General features: G+C 41.2%; 1 protein-coding gene across 8 annotated transcripts in view; it reads right to left on the bottom strand.

The window, feature by feature from the left end:
• SP100 (SP100 nuclear antigen) overlaps positions 1 to 18,743 on the bottom strand; it is a 101,640-nt gene extending 82,897 nt beyond the window's left edge. For 3 of the 8 annotated variants that reach the window (XR_004958658.1, XM_036254196.1, XM_036254195.1), the window contains exons 1-2: positions 18,595 to 18,740; positions 5,049 to 5,147 (exon numbers count right to left, since the gene is read on the bottom strand). Coding sequence is in view for 7 of the 8 variants with exons in the window: in XM_036254196.1 (XP_036110089.1) it covers positions 5,049 to 5,147; positions 18,595 to 18,626 (131 nt within the window). In the remaining variant the exon portion in view is untranslated. Of the gene's footprint in view, positions 1 to 5,048; positions 5,148 to 18,594 lie in introns of all 8 variants that reach the window. The other 5 variants (XM_036254194.1, XM_036254199.1, XM_036254197.1 and 2 more) reach the window with 4 other exon arrangements.
• Positions 18,744 to 18,944: the final 201 nt, after the last annotated feature.

Below are 18,944 nucleotides of genomic sequence, written 5' to 3'. Positions count from 1 at the left end.
TATCAAGAGTTTCCCAGACAAGAAAAGCTAAAGGAGTTCATCACCACCAGACCAGTATTATATGAAATGTTGAAGGAGAAGAACAAAAAATATGAACAATAAAATGTCAATTAGTACATATCTATCAATAACTGAATCTAGAAACAAAATGAGGAAGCAGAACAGAAACAGACTCATAGATATTGAGAACTTTTTATTGCTTGCCAGATGGGCAAGGGTTAGGGGGGTGGGTGAAATAGATGAAGGAATTAAGAAGTACAAACTGGTTGTTAGACTGATGAACCTCAAAGGGAAGGGGGGAGGGAGGGCAGGATGAGATAAACCAAAGAACTTCTATGCATATATGCATAAGCAATGGACACCGATCATAGTGTGGGGAAGGCTGGAGGAGCACGGGATTGGGGAGGAGGGGGGTCAATGGGGAAAAAAGGGGAACGTCTGTAATACATTCAATAATAAAGATGAGTTAAAAAATAAATAAAAATGGAGCTGTTTTGCCCTAGCCAGTTTGGCTCAGCGGTTAGAGAGAGTCCCGCTGACCAGAGAGTGCCAGGTTTGGTTACCGATAAGGGCACATACCTCAGTCGCAGTTTGTCCCTGGCCCCAGTTGGTGTGGGTGGCAACCACTCAGTTTGTCTCTCTCACATTGATGTTTCTCTCTCTCTCTCTCTCTCTCTCTCTCTCTTCCCCCCCTCCCCCCATTTCCCCTCCCACTCTATCTGAAGATAAATGCAAAAGTGTCCTCGGTGAGGATTAGGAAAAATAAAATGGAGCTGTTTTTATGACTTAGTGATTCCACTTCTGGGAATATATCCAAAGAAACCTGAAATACTAGTTCAAAAAAATATATGCACCCCCATGTTCATTTCAGCGTTATTTACAATAGCCAAGATCTGGAAACACCCAAGTGTCCATCAGTAGATGAGTGGATAAAACAGCTGGGGTATATTTACATAATGGAATACCGCTCAGTTATAAAAAGAAGGAAATCTTACCCTTTGCCACAGCGTGGATGGACTCGGAGAGCATTATGCTAAGTGAAATAAGCCAGTCAGAGAAAGACAAGTACCATGTGATTTCAATCACATGTGGAATCTAATGAACAAAATTAAACTAACACACAACATAAACATAGACTCATAGATAAAGAACAAACCAACAGGGTTTCAGCGCTGGGTGAAAAAGACAAAGGGATTAAGCAAAAAAAAAGAACCAACAAATTCACAGACATAGACAACAGCATGGTGATTACCAGAGGGAAAGGGGCGGGGAGGTAGACGAGGGTATGGGGCGGATAAATGGCAGTCAAAGACTTGACTTGAGGTGGTGAGCACACAATACAGCTGATGTGTTAGAGAACTGTCACCTGAAACCTACATAATTTTCTAACCGATGTCACACCAATCAATTAAATTAAAAGGTAAAAAAAAAAATGCTTTCGGTTACACCTGGCAGATTGAACACATCCGCATTTATCCATGTTCCCTTGGAAACCCCACTAAATTACCCCATGGAGAGTCTGCTGCAGAAAGCAGCAGGGGTAGACGAACACCCAACACCAGATGTCAAGCACACATTTTGGAAGATGGACGTAAAAGTGGTGGCTGATCTCACACCGTGAAAGAATAAGGAACCTAATTGGACCCCTGTCTTACACCATCTACAAAAATCAACTCAAAATGGAATAAAGACTTAAACGTAAGACCTGAAACTATAATGTAATATACAGCATGGGGCCCTGGCTGGTTTGGCTCAGTGGTTAGAGCGTCGGCCTGCGGTCCGGAGAGACCCGGGTTCGGTTCCCGCTAAGGGCATGTACCTCGGTTGCAGTTTGTCCCCGGCCCTGGTTGGTCGTGCGGGTGGCAGCCACTAGATGTGTCCCTTCACGTCGATGTTTCTCTCTCTCTCTCTCCTTCCTCTCTCTCCCTCCCAGTCTATCTGAACAAAAAATGAAAAAATGTCCTCGGGTGAGGATTTAAAAGAAAAAAAAAAATATATACAGCATGGGCACTATAGTTGATAATACTGTATTGCATACTTGAAAATTGCTAAAAGAGTCGATCTTAAAAGTTTCCATCACAGAAAATTTTTTTATAACTATTTATGGTGATGGAGGTTAACTAGATTTATTGTGGCAATTGTTTCTCAAAATATATAAACATTGAATCATTATGGTGTACACCCGACACGGATATAATGTTGTATAGCAATTATATCAAAATTTTAAAAATCTATCAATTAAAAAAAACTAAACATATTCTTTCTACACAATCTAGGGAGTGTGCCCCTTGGTATTTACCCCAAAAGAATAAAAAAATTAAGTCCATACACACACCTGCACATGGGTATTTATAGTAGCTTTATTTGCAACTGCCAAAATGTGGAAGCAACCAAGATGTCCTCTAAACGATAAACTGGTAAATAATCTGAGGCATATTCAGACAATGGAATATTATTTAGTGCCAAAAAGAAATGACCTATCAAGCCATGAAAGAACAAGGAAGAATTTTAATACATGTTACTAAGTGAAAGTGGCCAATCTGATAGGTTGCAGAGTGTTTGAGGCCAACTATATGACATTCTCAAAAAGGCAAAACTATAGAGACAGTAAAAAGATCAGTGGTTGCCAGGGGTTAGGAAGAGGGATGAACAGGCAGAGTACAGAACATTTTTAGAACAGAAAAACTACTCTGTCTGACACTATAATGGTGGAAACATGTCATTACACATTTGTTCAAACCCCTAGAATGTACAACAAAAGTGAACCCTAATGTAATCTATGAACTTTGGGTGAAGTGATATGTCAGCATGGGTTCGTAGTTGGGACAAATGTACCACTCTGGTGGAGCAGGCCACGCATGTTTGGGCAAGAGGGTGTAGGGGAAGTCTCTGCTTTCTACTCAAGTTTGCTCTGAAAAGTAAAGTTTATTTTAAACATGTTTTTAAAAACTAACCTGAATCTGTGTAAATTTTTGACATTGTTCTTGGCAATAATTTCTTGGATTTGACACCAAAAGCACAGGCAACAAAATAAAAAATAGACAAGTTTGACTATATCAAACTAAAAAGTTCTGCACAGCAAAGAAACCACCAACAGAACTAAAAGGTATCTTTTTATTTTATTTTAAAAATATGTTTTTATTGCTTTTACAGAGAGAGGAAGGGAGGGGGAGAGAGAGAGAGAAACATCAATGTGAGAGAGAGACATTGATTGGTTGTTACCTGTATGCACCCCAACCAGAGATCAAACCGCAACCTGGGTATGTGTCCTGACCGGATTGAACTGACAACCTTTGGCATGTGGGATGACACTCAACCAAGTGAACCACACTGGCCAGGGCCTGAAAGGCATCTTATAGAATGGGAGAAAATACTGGTAACCATCTATCTGATAAGGGGTTAATATCCAAAGTATTTAGGAATATATCCTACAATTCAACAACAATGAAAAACAAAACAAACATAAAATTCCTCAATTAAGAAAATGAGCAAAGGACTTGAATAGACATTTCCCCAAGAAGACATAAAAATTGCTGTCAGGTATAAAAAGGTGTTCAGCATCAGTAACCATGAGAAAAATGCAGATCAGAACCACAATGAGATACCACCTGACACTATTAGAATGGCTTTTATTAAACAAAAAGATAAAAAGTGTTGGCAAGGATGTGGAGAAATTGGAACCCTTGGACCCTTTTAGAGGAAAATAGTGATGTAGCACTATAGAAAACAGTATAAAAATTCCTCAAAAAATTAAAAACACAACTACTATATGATATAGTATTCTCACTTTGGGGTATTTATTTATTTTTTTCCTTTATTGATTTTAGAGAGAGAGGAAGGAAGAGGAAGAAAGAGATAGAAACATCGATGAGAGAGAACATCAATCAGCTGCATGCTCCTCACTGGGGGTCGGGCCCATAACCTGGGCATGTGCCCTGTCTGGGAATCAAACTGGTGAACTCTTGGTGCATGGGTCAATGCTCAACCACTGAGCCACACCAGCCAGGCATATTTAATTTTATGAATTAAAACCAGGGTCTGGAAGAGATAGCTGTACCTCTAGGTTCACATCAATATCATTCACATTTGCCAAAATATGAAAACAACCCAAATGTTCATTGACAGATGAACGAAGGAAATGTAGAACATGCTTATGGAATATTACTCAGCCTTGAAAAAGAAGACATGCCTTCCATTTGCAACAACACGGATGAACTAGAGAACATTTTGCTAAGTCACAGAAGGATAAATACTGCATGATTCCACTCACATGAGGTATCCAAAACAGTCAAACTTGTTCTGGCCAGTTTAGCTCAGCAGTTAGAGTATCAGTTCATAGACCAAAGAGTCTCAGTTTAGATTCCAGGCAAGGACATGTACTTCAGTTGCAGGTTGGTCCTGGTCCTGGTTGGGGTCATGCAGGAGACAACTAATTGATGTATCTCTCTCACATTGATGCTTCTCTCTCTCTCTCTCTCTCTCTCTCTCTCTCTCTCTTTCCCCCTCCTACTCTATCTGAAGATAAATGGAAAAGTATCCTTGGACGAGGATTAAAACAGACAGACAAACAAACAAACAAAAACCCAAAACAAAACAGTCAAACTCATAGAAGTAGAGAACAGAATGGTGGTTGCCAGGAACTGGGGAGAGGAAGATAGGAAATTGTTTTTCAGTGGGTATAAAGTTTCAGTTATGAAAGATGAGTAAGTTCTAGAGATCTACTGTAACACATAGCACCAATAGCTAACATGAAAACATTTTTTGAGATGATAAATATATTTAGTATCTTGATTGTGGTGATGGTATCATGAATGTATAGATATGTCTAATCCCATGAAGATGTATACATTAAATGTGTACAATTTTTTGTATTTAAATTATGGCTCAATACATCTTTTAAAAATTATAATTGCTTACACAGGAGGAAACTAGCAAGAGGCAAGTCAATTTAGGTTTCGGAATTGTGAAAGGTCTCAGGAATCAGAGGCACCATTACTTCAGAAGACAGTGTGGGAGATGAAAAGCAAAACTGGCGTAATAAAGCTCACCAGCCACCTGGGGGCATCCCTTCATTACACAGCGCCCTCGTCGGCTGTTCACGTCTCATTCCTAATGTGGACGGACACCCAGCGGATGCCTGATGGAATCTTTGAGGACAAACAAATAATGCAGGAACTGAGAAAAAAAATGAACTCTTAAAAGAACTTTGGAAGAAACAGATGAAATTAAAAAATTATCATCCTCAGTAATAAAGAGAAAATATTAGATTCATTAAGGAAGAGGATAACATCAAAAAGGAGAAACATAAAAAAGCTTTTAGAAATTAAAAACATGATAGCCACCCAGTTGGTGTGGGTCGGTGGGTTGAGCATCGTCCCATGGACTGAGAGGTCCCGGTTCGATTCCCGGTCAGGGCACATGCCCAAGTTTTGGGCTCGATCCCCAGTCTGGGGCGTGCAGGAGGCAGCCAATCTATGTATCTCTCATACTGATGTTTCAATCTCTCTCTCCCTTTATCTCTCTCAAAAAAAAAAAAACATATAAAAAATTTAAAAATCTTATAGCAAAAAATTGTTAAAGATTGCCAAGAAAATGCAAAAATAGAAAGCTTGTAAAAGATCAGTCTAGGAGACCTAATATCCAACTACCAGGAATTCCAAAAAGATAGAAGAGAGAGGCAGAAGAAAATAAATTATCAAAGAAATATTAAAAGCAAAATTGTGTGAATTCAAATAAATTACTTTCCATTTGAACGCGCTCTAGAGTATCCGGAACAATGAATAAACCCTCCACACCAAAGCAAATCATCATGTCAGAAATCAAGTGATTAAAGAACCAGGAAGTCTCAGAGTCAAAACAGGTGACATATGAAGAAAGAATAAATCAGAATGACAGCAGACTTCTCATTAGCAATACTGGAAAGTGCAAAAAAATGTACTAAATTCATTCCCAGAATAGGCCCTTCTCCTTACCAAATTTTCATGCAAGTGTGAAGATAAAAATAATCATTAAGCCTGGCCAGTGTGGCTCAGTGGTTGAGTGTTGTCCCATAGACTGAGAGGACCCGGTTTGATTACTGGTCAGGGCACATGCCCAGGTTGCAGGCTTGATCCCTGGTGAGGGGCATGCAGGAGGCAGCTGATTGATGTTTCTCCCTGACATCGATGCCCACAGACCGAAGGGTCACGGGTTCGATTCCCAGTTAAGGGCACATACCTGGGTTGAAGGTTTGATCCCCACCCCTGGTCGGGGTCGTGTGGGAGGCAGCTGGTTGATGTGTCTCTCTTACATAGATATTTTCCTCTCTCTCCCTCTCTCCCTCCCTCCCATCCACTCTATCTGTATCTAAAAATGAATGGAAAAATATCCTCGGGTGAGGATTAATAACAACAACAAAAATACATGAACAATCTTAAAAATATATGCATACCTTCTATTAACTTCTATTCAGGAGGATGGACACTGTGCTACCTCAAAACGAGGGAGTAAAGCAAGAAAGAGGAATACATGTAATTAAATCAGGATGCAAACTGAAAGAGGTCAGCCATGGAGGCCTAAAGGAACAAGAACGACTTAGAGCAGGAGAATGAAGGGTTCCAAGAAGATGAACAGAACTGATACATTGCCTAACACCACCATATTGAGAAGACTTGTATAGTTCTGTAGAGTGTTTGGGAAGAATTGGTAATGAGGACACAATAAATCCAAGTATATATGTGTGTGTGTGCATGTATGTATACACACACATATAGGCTTGGATTCATGTATCAAGGCAATAATTATATATGGGAAGGTGTTACACAGAAAAGAAATGCAACTGTAATATAGTGCATGATTTAGCTATAAGGAAATTTAGATAGTCACAATAATGATAACACTGACTACCAGTTAACCTCAATTATGATGTATTGCACAAATGAAAGGGGAATAAGAAGAGTGTTATGAGAGAAATCTGCTTCTTCTGCAGTGTTATGTGACTAGATCAATGCCTTAAAAAATCACAAAATAGCTATACTAGCATATCATTTTAAATGATAGAACTATATGCCACAGGGAAGTGCTAAATAAAAGATTAAAAAAACATCAGGTAAGGAGGAAGGAAAAAAAGACTACTAGTTTACTTTTTTTTAAAATCCTCACCAAAGGATATTTTTCCATTGATTTTTAGATAGAGTGGGAGGAAGGGGGGGGAGGGAGAAAGAGAGAGAGAGAGAAAGAGAAAGAGAGAGACATCGACGTGAGAGAGACACATCGATTGGTTGCCTACCTGCATGACCCCAACCATGGCTGGGGATTGAACTTGCAACTGAGGTACATACTCTTGACTGGGAATTGAACCCAGGACTCTTCGGTCTATGGGCCAACACTCTTAACTGCTGAGCAAAATTGGCCAGGACTGCTGGTTTTCTTAAAGGCCTTGCTCATTATTTGATATGTTAAAATATCAAATACAAAATAATCAATCAAATATATATATTACTCTGATAAAATTAACAACCAAATTACTAAAAACATATAAATATAATTTACTCTGGATTAAACCAATTAATGGAGAAAAATTATATGATCATCTCAAAAGATTCTTCAGTTTAAGGACAATCCAGTCACTTGGGCACTGATTTCCATCACTCTCCCCTACTCACGCACAATCAATACAGAAACCGTCCCTCTCACTCTTGCCTCATCAACTTTTCCTTTCCTATTGGAGTATCCTGTAAACATACAGCACACTTAAAAATTTGTGAATCTAGCCACTGTAATCAAAACAGCCTGATACAGGCACATAGATCAATGGCACACAGAACAGGCAGATAGATCAATGGAACAGAACAGAGAACCCAGAAATGGACCCAAGGTAATATGCTCAATTAATATTTGACAAAGGTGGCAAGAGCATACAATTGAGTAAAGAGAGCCTCTTCCATAAATGGTGTTGGGAAAATTAGATAGCTACATGCAAAAAAATGAAGCTAGACCACCAACTTATACCATACACATGAATAAACTCAAAATGGATAAAAGACTTAAACATGACTCGTGAACCCATAAAAATCCTAGAAGAAAATGTAGGCAACAAAATTTCAGACAGCAGAATTTTCATTGATACAATGCTAAGGCATGAGAAACAAGGGAGAAAATGAACACATGGGACTACATCAAACTAAAAAGCTTCTGGACAGCAAAACAAACAACCATCAAAATGGAAAGGCAACCCACTCTATGGGAGAGCATAATTACTAACGATACATCAGATAAGGGGTTAATTTCCAAAATATATAAAGTACTCATATAACTCAACAAAAGGAAGACAAAGAACCCAATTAAAAAATGGGCATAAGACCTAAAGAGACACCTCTCCAAACAGGACCTACAAATGGCCAAGAGACATATGAAAAAATGTTCAACGTCGCTAATCATCAGAGAGATGCAAATTAAAACAACAATGAGCCCTGGCCAGTTTGGCTCAGTGGTTGGAGCGTCAGCCTGCGGTACAGAGACCCGGGTTCGGTTCCCGCTAAGGGCACATACCTCGGTTGCAGTTTGTCCCCGGCCCTGGTTGGTCATGCGGGTGGCAGCCACTCGATGTGTCCCTTCACATCGATGTTTCTCTCTCTCTCTTCCTCTCTCTCCCTCCCGCTCTATCTGAACAAAAAATGGAAAAATGTCCTCGGGTGAGGATAAAAAAAACAAAAACAAAAAAACAACAACAATGAGGTTTCACCTCACGCCCGTCAGAATGGCTGCCACCAACAAATCATCAAACTACAAGTGCTGGCGAGGGTGTGGAGAAAAGGGTACTCTAGTACACTGCTGGTGGGAATGCAGACTGGTGCAGCCACTATGGAAAACACTGTGGTGTTACCTCAAGAAGTTAAAAATTGAAATACCATTTGACCCAGTGATCCCACTTTTAGGAATATGAACCCTGAAATACCAATTAGAAAGAATATATGTACCCCCATGTTCATAGCAGCACTATTTACAATTGCTAAGATCTGGAAACAGCTCAAGTGTCCATCAGTAGACGAATGGATAAAAAAGCGGTGGTACATATACACAATGGAATACTATGCAGCTGTAAGAAAGAAAGATCTCTTACCCTTTGATTGGACATGGAGGGACCTAGAGAGTATTATCCTAAGTGAAACAAGCCAATCAGAGAAAGACAAATGTCACATGATCTTACTTATTTGTGGAATATAATGAACAAAAAAACCCAGAGACATAGAAGTAGGGTTCAGACTGACAAACCTCAGAAGAGGGAGTGGAGGGTAGAGGGAAGAGATCAACTACAGAACTTATATGAATAACCAATGGACATAGACAACAGATGGGGAGTGGGTGGATCAGGAGGCGGGTGTCAATGGGGGAAAAAGGAGAAACATCTGCAACAAAAATAATAAAAATAATTTTTAAAAAATTTGTAAATCTCCCTACATCCCATCCCCAGTCAAATGACCTTTACTTTTCTGATTCCCTTTTGAATTGTCTATGTTCACTGTCTTGACTTTTCACTTCTTAATGTCTCTTAAACCCATTCAAGTTTTATCCTGACCAATACTATGATATGTAGTACTCTAGGTTTATGTCTTACCTGACCGTCACACTGTTAAGTCCAAAGGCCAGTTCTCAGTCCTCCACTTCCTCCATCCTGCAGCCTCAACGATGTTGTCATTTCCTTCTTCCACCTGGAAATGCTTTCTTCAGTTGGCTTCTAGATGCCATGATTTGTCGTCTTCCTGCCACCTTGGCTACTCCTCTTTCTACCCATGCTGGACTGCCTCAGGCCCTGCCTCTAACCTCTTCTCTATCTGTGCTCCTTCTCTATGAAATCCATCGAGTCTTAAGGCTTTGAATACCAGCCACACATGGACAATTCCTAATGGGCTCACTAACTTATATCTCTTCCCTGGATTCCTGATTTATATTCAACCATCTTCACTTTGATGACACTGGTAGACTTTTTACATTTAGCCAGGTAAGAACTGATCACTGATCTTTGAGTCACCTCTTGAGAACTGCTCATTCTTCAGTTTTTTTCAAATATAGGATGTAGCAAATACATATAACACTTGCTAAATGCTAAACACTATCCAAGCACTTACATGTATTAACTCAGTGAATCCTGACAGAACCTATGAGGTACAAGCTCTTATTACCCATGTTACAGAAGAAGAAATGGAGGCACAGAGGCATTAAGGAATTTTCTCTAGATCACATAACTATTATAAAACAGAATGAGGCTTTGGCTTGGAGTCTAGGCAAATGATAACTTTATCCTTCAATCTCCTTGGCCAATATTTTTGGAGTCTTCTATGACACCTCTCCTCTTACACCTAGCATTTTATCCATATTCAATTGTCCTCATCTCTACCATAGACATTATGTACAGTATTCCACCCCTGTTCTGTATATTCACCTGGTGCTGGTCACCATCATCTCTTCCCTAGTCTGTTACAATAACTACTAACTTGTCTCCCTCTTCCACCCTTGTTATACTGCAGCTGTTCTCCAAATACAAAACATAAGCAAAAGAGATATTTTAGAAACTAATACCAGATTATTTCACTCTACTGAAACTCTCCAAGGACTCACCATTTCATTTCAAAGCAATCTAAAGTCCTGACCATAACCTACCAAATGACCTCTCTCTTGGTAACTTGCTCTTCAGCCTTATTTCTTACCACTCTTCTAAGACACTGTCCTGGGGCATCCTGACCCCCTCACTTTATCCAGACTCTCCAAGCAGGTTTCTATCCCTGACTTTCCATTGGCTGTTGCCTCTGCTTAACACATTTCTTCACGAATTCGCATGGTGCTTTTCCTCAATTGATGCAGGACTCTCATCAAATATTAGCCTCTTAGAAAGCCCTCCCAGGACATCCTGTCTAAAACAGGACTCACTCCCATTGCACTCTGTCCATGGACCCCATAGGGTTTGTTCCTCCATAGCTTACCACTTTTTGCCATTACATTATATATTTATTTATTCTTCTGTTTATTGTTTGTCTTCCTCTATTAGGGCTGGGATTTGATTCCCTTGTCTCTACCGTTATATCTCAACATCGAATCAAGTGCCGGGCACGTGGTGTTGGGAAATATTTGAGAATGAATGAATGAAGTATTAGAATAATAGGAGAACATGGTTAGAATTCTGAGCATAGGAAAAGCATTCTTAAAAAAGAGAGGAGGCCCTGGCCAGTTTTGCTCAGTGGTTAGAGAATCGGCCTGCGGTCCAGAGAGACCCGGGTTCCATTCCTGCTAAGGGCGCGTACTTCGGTTGCAGTTTGTCCCTGGCCCTGGTTGGTCGTGCAGGTGGCAGCCACTCAATGTGTCCCTTTCACGTCAATGTTTCTCTCTCTCTCTCTCTCTTCCTCTCTCTCCCTCCCACTCTATCTGAACAAAAAATGGAAAAATGTCCTCGGGCGAAGATAAAAAAAAAAAAAAAAGAGGAGGATAACATTGGCAAATTGGAATACATACACTTTTTTAAAAAGGTAATTTTTGGATAAGGTGGAAAAGTAAAATTAGACTAAAGATGAACCATGCTTAGTACCTATATAAGTAATCTATCAAAAAATTCATCAGAGGATAGGATGGGATAGTTTGGGGTAGGACAGAAGTCCAGTCTAGACAATTAGAACTGCTAGATGGAACACCAAACAAACAAACAGACAACAACAACAAAACCCCAAACTATTTGAACAGGGATTAGACAGTTACAGAGCGACGGAGACTTCAGAGGCTGAGGATTCTTAAGACAGGAGAACTTCGGGACCTGAGGAGCTATACTTGTTCTTTTCCTTTCGGGTATTTGCTGATGCTGGGAGCAGAGGCTGAGAGTCCAGGCCACGGAATGCTGCTCTGAGCAGGGAAAACAGAGGAGCTTGTGATGGTCCTGTGGGGCTGGAGACTTGAAGGGCCCCAATACACAGTCAGTTCTCCCTCCCAAGACATTTGGTAAAGTTGTTCAGATCAGGAGGCTGGAGAACTGAGTCAAAAAATGTCCGAGAAGCTGAGCAGAAAAACCTGCAGAAATGCCCACCACGCAGAGATGGCAATGCCAATATGATAGGTCCAGAGGACCGAAGGGAGAGAGACGAAAGCCCTGAAGGATGCAGTGATCGGACTACGAGATCTGCAGGCCCCTTGTCCCCTGAGAGCACTTGTCAGTTTTGGACATAGCTATAGGCTGAGGATCTGAACTTAACCGAAGACAGAACACTGTGGCCAGAGGACAAAGATCTAACAGAACTTTTGATGGTCTTGTGTGGTGGGAGGGCAAAATTAGAAAATAAAAAAAAACGTGGTTGGCTTGCTCCTCAAAAACTTTTCTCAGTTCTAAGGCTGCATGAAGCAGGACACAAAAGACTTGATGAAGCGTTTGAAAAGCAGAACAACTTGAATGCAGTCTCTCAGTTGAAAGCCCTGGATGTTGATCCCATCTGGGATCAGGGCAAACCAGAGGTATTATTAAATCTTACCAAGAACGCAAATCCATTTGGACTCATTTCCTGCCCTGATTTGCTTCAGGTAACCCACTTCACTACTTTACTTGCCTCGCAGAGGAAAGGGAGGTGTGTGTGTGTGTGTGTCTGTGTGTGTGTGGAACCCTCATGAAGAAAATGACATCTGGAGGTTCTGTGTCTTATGTACACAATGTCTGGCATTCAATAACAACTTATATGTCAAAAGACAGAACTAAGGGATGAAACCAAGAGAAAATAGATAATAAGAGCAGATGCACAGATGATCCAGAGACTGTAGATTGTACTATAGTTAGCACGCGCATGCGCGCGCGCGCACACACACACACACACACACACACACCACTATGATTAAAATGCACAAGAAAATGTATGAAAAAGTAGAAAAATAGAGAAGGTTGAACAATTCCACCAGAGAACTGGAACTCACAAATAAGAACTGAATGGACATTTTAGACCTAAAAAATATAATTGCTTAAATTAAATTCAGTGGAAAGATTTAACAGAAGATTGGATAGAGAAAAAAGACAAAATTAGTGAAATGGCAGACTAGAAGACACAGATTAATACAATATATCCAACCAAAGTACAGACATTTTAAAAATGGAAACATCCAGAAAAACATATAAAGAATATGTGAGGAAGAGCTAATAGGTCTCATTTGGGGAAGAACAGAAGAAATATTTGAAGAGATAATGACTAAGAATTTCCCAAAATGGATAAAAGACATCAACTCACGAACTCAAGGAAGTCTAAAAACCCCAATGGGATCATTCCAAAACAAAAACAATTAAGTCCCACCCCCTGCCAAAAAAACAATAGATTCTAGACTCATTACAGTATAATCACTAAGAGAAAAATATCAGAAACAGAGAAAAACATCATCAGTCGTGGCAAAACCTCAAGCCATAAACTTTGAAAAATGATAGTTAATCAATCATTCAATCAATCAATGACCATACATTTCTGGGTTTAAAAAATTCTCAATACCCTTCAACCCTCAAATGCAGTATGGCTTTCTGTTGAAAAAACTGAAACGTTTGGAAAAGCATTTAAATGTTATTAATCATTGAAGTGATGAAAATGCTGTAAGAATTTATTATGCAAAAGTAAAGGGGAAGTAAAATCCAGGAAGTTATGTGAACCCAGAAGCCGTTTTTGGCTTCAGGGAATTTGCTGATTTCAGGGAACCAGGGTTTGACAACATTAATGTGTGACAGGGACAGAAATAAAGTCTAGGGTCCACATGGTGTGGAAGGTCTAACGGGGAGTCCAGACGATGGTCATCAATCACAGTGAGAATAAAGGAGAGGCCCAGGCCTGGAATTGCATTCCCAGTAAGCCACTCTCTTCCTGGCCAGTTTTGCTCAGTGGTTAGAGCATCAGCCAGTGGACCAAAGAGTCGTAGGTTCGATTTCTGTCAAGGGCACGCAGCTTGGTTGTGGTTCGGTTCCCAGCCCTGGTTGGAGTCATGCAGAGGGCAACCAATTGATATGTCTCTCACATCGATGCTTCTCTCCTCCTCCCACTCTATCTGAAGATAAATAGAGAAATATCCTCGGGTGAGGATTAAAAACAAAACCTACTCTCAGACCCCAACCTGTGTTAGTTGCCCAGATGGGCTGTGTCCTCAGACACCTGGGTGTAGAAACGGCAATACTTTCCGAAGGTTTCATGTCACTGCTGACCTAAATTTCACCCATAAGTGATTTTTTCAAGTAGAATTGAGTATGCAGTAAAGTACCCCACCAGAAAAATATAAGCAAACTAACCCTTGTGAGTAAAGTGTGGGAGGGCAAAAATAGCCATTTTTTCATGGAGAAGCCTGCAAACACGGCTTTAATCAAGGAAAACTGCCCAGGTGATAAGTCAGGTTGACATTTCCCCTGATACGATGTGATGAGAAGGGCACTTCTCAGGGTATTCTTTTATAAAACCATAACCCAAGTCTAATTACAAGGAAAACATAAAGATGAATCCATATTGAAAGACAGTCTACAAAATGCCTGACTGGTACTTTCACACTGTGAAGGAGAAACAAGGAGAAGCTGAGAAACAGACAGAAGAGAACATGTGACAGGAAGACAAGGCCACGTGGTCCCTGGAGTGTATCTTAGCACAGAATAAGGACTTGAGTGGAAGAACCGGTGACGTGTAACAAGTCTGGTTTGCAGTGAGCTGTCACCTCACACCTGCCAGAATGGTATCTTCAAGGAATCAACAAACAACAAGTGTTGGCGAGGGCGTGGAGAAGAGGAAACCCTTGTGCACTGCTGGTGGGAATGCAGACTGGTGCAGACACTGTGGAAAACAATTTGGTGTTTCCTCAAAAAATTGCAAAACGAAACTGCCATTTGACCCAGTGATCTCACTTCTAGGAATATACCCTAAGAAGCCTGAAACTCCAATCTGAAAGAATATATGTACCCCTGTGTTCATAGCAGCACTACTTACAACAGCTGAGACCTGGAAATAGCCCAAGTGTCCATCAGTAGACAAATGGATACAAAAGCTGTGGTACATATACACAATGGAGTACTATGCAGCTGTAAGAAAGAAAGATCTCTTATCCGTTGAGGCGACATGGAGGGACCTGGAGAGTAATATGCTAAACAAAATAAGCCAGTCAGAGAAAGATAAGTATCACATGATCTCACTTCTTTGTGGAATATAATGAACAAAATAAGCTGACAAACAAAATAGATCCAGAGACATGGGAATAGGGAACAGACTGACAAACTCAGAGGAGAGGGGTCGGGGGGTGTGGGAAGAGATAAACCAAGGAACTTATATGTACATATGCTAACCCAAAGGACACAGACAACAGTGAGGTGAAGGTGGAAGGCCAGGGAGGAGGGTGTCCATGAGGGAAAAAAGGAAGGACATCTGTAATACTTTCAACAATAACGATCCAAAAAAAGAAATAAGAAGAATCATTTTGTAGAAACAAAACTGTCATTATAAATACATTATGTAAATTAATATATATAAAAGAATTTGGCAAAGTTTTAATTTATTTTTATATCTTAACAAGCAGCTAGAAAGCTAATTTACATTATGTAGACTTACTAGCCTAAAGATATCCTCTATGAATAATCTAGCAGAAGTATATGACCTCTCAGGAAAAAAGATCCATTCGATCAGAAAACAGTTCTAATCAATAGTATACACATACCATATTAATGAGGTAGAGGACACGATATTATAAAGATGTCAGTTCTCTTGAATCCAGAGATTCATTATAATTCCCAACAAGGTTTTGACAAGCCGATTTGGAGCTTCCAAGGGACAGGACACTGAAGGAGGAAGGAGGACGGGAAGGCGCACTCTACCAGATGTCAAGAGCTCCTGTGACGCCGTCCTCACTAGGACAGTGGGTCAGCCCAAGGAGAGGCTGGCGGGCCAGCAGCAGGGGAGGAGAAGAACAGACCCTGCACGCGTGGCCCTGGCTCATGGAGAGGGCAGCACCGCAGGGCAGAGTGGAAGAGGATGCTTCACCAAACACGGTGCCTCAGAAAAACCAGCAAGAAAAACGGTAGTTCCTTCAAACAGTACATCAGACGCCAAGAAATTCCGGCTCAGATAAGACAGGAAATGTGAAAAAAACCTGCACCCGCTGACGACTGTGCACACGGGGGAGGGCGCGCTGCCAGGGCTGGGAAACCAGGGTGGGCACCCGGGAGAGAGAAGCAACAGGGACCAGCCCGCAGAGGGGTCAGTGTGTAGGAATCCCGAGGGGGCGGAAGTGTCCCCAGGGCGCTCAAAGTCACACCAACCCTTAATAAATAAGTAGAGCAGCCGTGTGCAGCTGGGCTGATAGAATAGAATGTGGTTTCAAGTTCAACTTAAGTAAAATTTTTAAAAAATGGGGTCTGTGACCATTAAAAAAAAAAAGAGCTCTCAGAGCTAGTGAAAAAAAAGTGAAACACCCCCTCAAAACAAACACAATCAATTTAAAAAAATAAGAAACAAACAAACAAACAATTAAAAATTGCCATAGAAAAGGGGTTTGAGACAACCATTATGAACAATGAAAGGCAAAAGAGAATATCTCTTAGGGACGAATGAAGTTGCGAAGGCTGAAGCTGCACCCATGAAAGAATAGTTTTACCCCAGATTACAAAAGAATATGTCTTTGAAGGCAGCAGAGAAGAAATGTGCCCTGAAGTTGAGGTGGAATTGGGCCTGCTACCTAAAGAACGTGAGAACTGTGGTTGAAGACGGTGTGCATGGAATTCACCGGCGGCTTCCTGCATCGCTTTTATTTATTTGTGATAAAAAGGGTGCATCTATCTTATCAAATCCATCCTACAATAAGTCTATACTTCAAATTTCAAGCTTTAATAGGTAGAAGTCACCATAAACAGAAAGTAAATTTATAACTTTCAGAATATTTAGCAAACTCTCCTGTGTCATCAAAGAAACTACAATCACCTGAACTGACGGCATTGGGAATAAACAAGCCAGCAACCCACCGAAGAGGCAATCTACATGGCCAATAAACATAGGCACTTGCCCTGGCCCCTTTGGCTCAGCGGTTACCCCCACCCCCCCGACCACAGAGAGTCCCAGGTTCGGTTCCCACTAAGGGCATGTAGCTTGGTTGCAGTTTTTCCCCAGCCCCTGTTGGCATAGTGTGGGTGGCAACCACTCAATGTGTCTCTCTCACATTGATGTTTCTCTCTCTCTCTTCCTCCCTCTCTCCCTTCCACTCTATCTGAAGATAAATGCAAAAATGTCCTTAGGTGAGGATAAAAAAACCCTACAAAAACCTGTTCACTGCCCACATCATCAGAAAATGCAAATCAACTACATGAATCTGTTTATCTAGAACCTTTGTAAAAAATGGGTGTTGAGAGAAGATTCATCTCATTCATTACTGTTAGGAGAATAGATTGGTTCAACTACTTAAAGGGAGAGTAAATACTAGTTCTCTTTGCCTCCACAATTTGATTTTTTGGTTATTGACACAAGACAAATTCATGTATATGTGCAAAAAAGAAATATATCATTATTGTTATCATAGCTTGTTGAAATGACCTAAATGTCTGTCAATGGAAGAGAATGGTTTTAAAAAGTATAGAATATTGATTCCATGGAGTAGTATGCAGCTGTTAAAAAGAACGAGGGAGATCTATATGTTTTCAAAGATCTGTAATGTTTTCATTACTAAAATAAAAATGCAAAATAGCATATACAATATAATCCCCTTTATTACAAAATAAGACACAAATTATGTATTTAGGAAGAAGAATCGTACGTGTAAATGTGGAGAGAGACATGGAAGGCTGAGCCCACAAACTCAGCAGGACCAGGACCGAGAGCTTCAGGCAGGTGGGAAGGGAACGAGACTTCTTCCCTGTACACACTTTCATTCATTTGAAACTTTATGAACAAGACTGTAAAATGTAATTCTTTTGTATTAAAAAAGTTAAACATATTAAGTAATGTTATTTCTGACCTATTACTAGAGAGAAAGTTAGGATTTCTGGCCTTTTCCTCATCAGAGGTATAACCCATTACAGAGAAGAAAAGCAAAGTACAGATGAAAACACTCAGCCTGCACTAGCCTTTGGCATCTCAGTCCTTCCTCTTCCTTTCACTCCCGTAGGTCCCAGATCCCTGGAGGAGGACTCCAGACCCTCAGCCACAGATGGAGGTAAGCCCAGTGCTGACCCATCCCCAGGTCAGCTGTGAGACCCAGATTTGAAAGTCAGATGTTCACCCTAAATTGTATATTTTCTAAAGTACCCTCTTTGAAACCATCCAGGTGAAGGTAGAGGGGCCTGAGGGAAAGAGAGGGTTCAGAGGTCATGAGAAAACAACAGATCGCTGTCTCGGAGCGTCAGGAAGGACAGCCCAGCCAGACGGGCTGCCAGAGGAGCAGTGGCTGTCAGTCCTGGGCTGTGGCAGCTGCACTCACACCAGCACCTGCCCCCCTGCAGTTTAAAGGTCTGGTTTCCTCACTGTGCATTCCTGCATTTCCTTATGGTGCTCGAGAGTGTTCTTACAGAGCAGGACAAAGGTCAAAGTTTAGATAACTGTGTAATGACAGACCCTGGAGCAGCCGCTCATCCAGAGAGGAAGAGAAAGCACAGAGACTGACCTGGTGCTGGGGTCGCTGCCTCCAGTGGCCATCGTCCTTCCCTGGGCCCTTCCGGGGCCCTTCCTGGGCCTGGGGCCTGGCCTTCGATCCCTCCGGTGTCCCAAGCCGGGGAACAGTGTGGTTGCTCTGCCCCGAGCAGGAAGTGTGTAAACTCAGCCAGGGAGGGCTCCACCCATATGGGGAAAAGAGAAGTGAAAGTAACTTTCTGAGTGTGAGACACTGTCTCCCTCCTCCTGCCGCTCCATGGTGGTTCTCAGCCATCAGGACATGTGGCAGCAGGAATGAAGGACAAGAAGGGGCAGACAGTAAGGACCTGGAGGACCCCAGGGGAGGAGCAAGGCCAGCCTCCA

This window comes from Molossus molossus, unplaced genomic scaffold (genome assembly GCF_014108415.1).
Source record: "Molossus molossus isolate mMolMol1 unplaced genomic scaffold, mMolMol1.p scaffold_m16_p_11, whole genome shotgun sequence".
NCBI classification, from domain to species: domain Eukaryota; kingdom Metazoa; phylum Chordata; class Mammalia; order Chiroptera; family Molossidae; genus Molossus; species Molossus molossus.
Note: the sequence above shows the minus strand (reverse complement) of the source record. Positions and strands in the feature narration are given on the sequence as shown.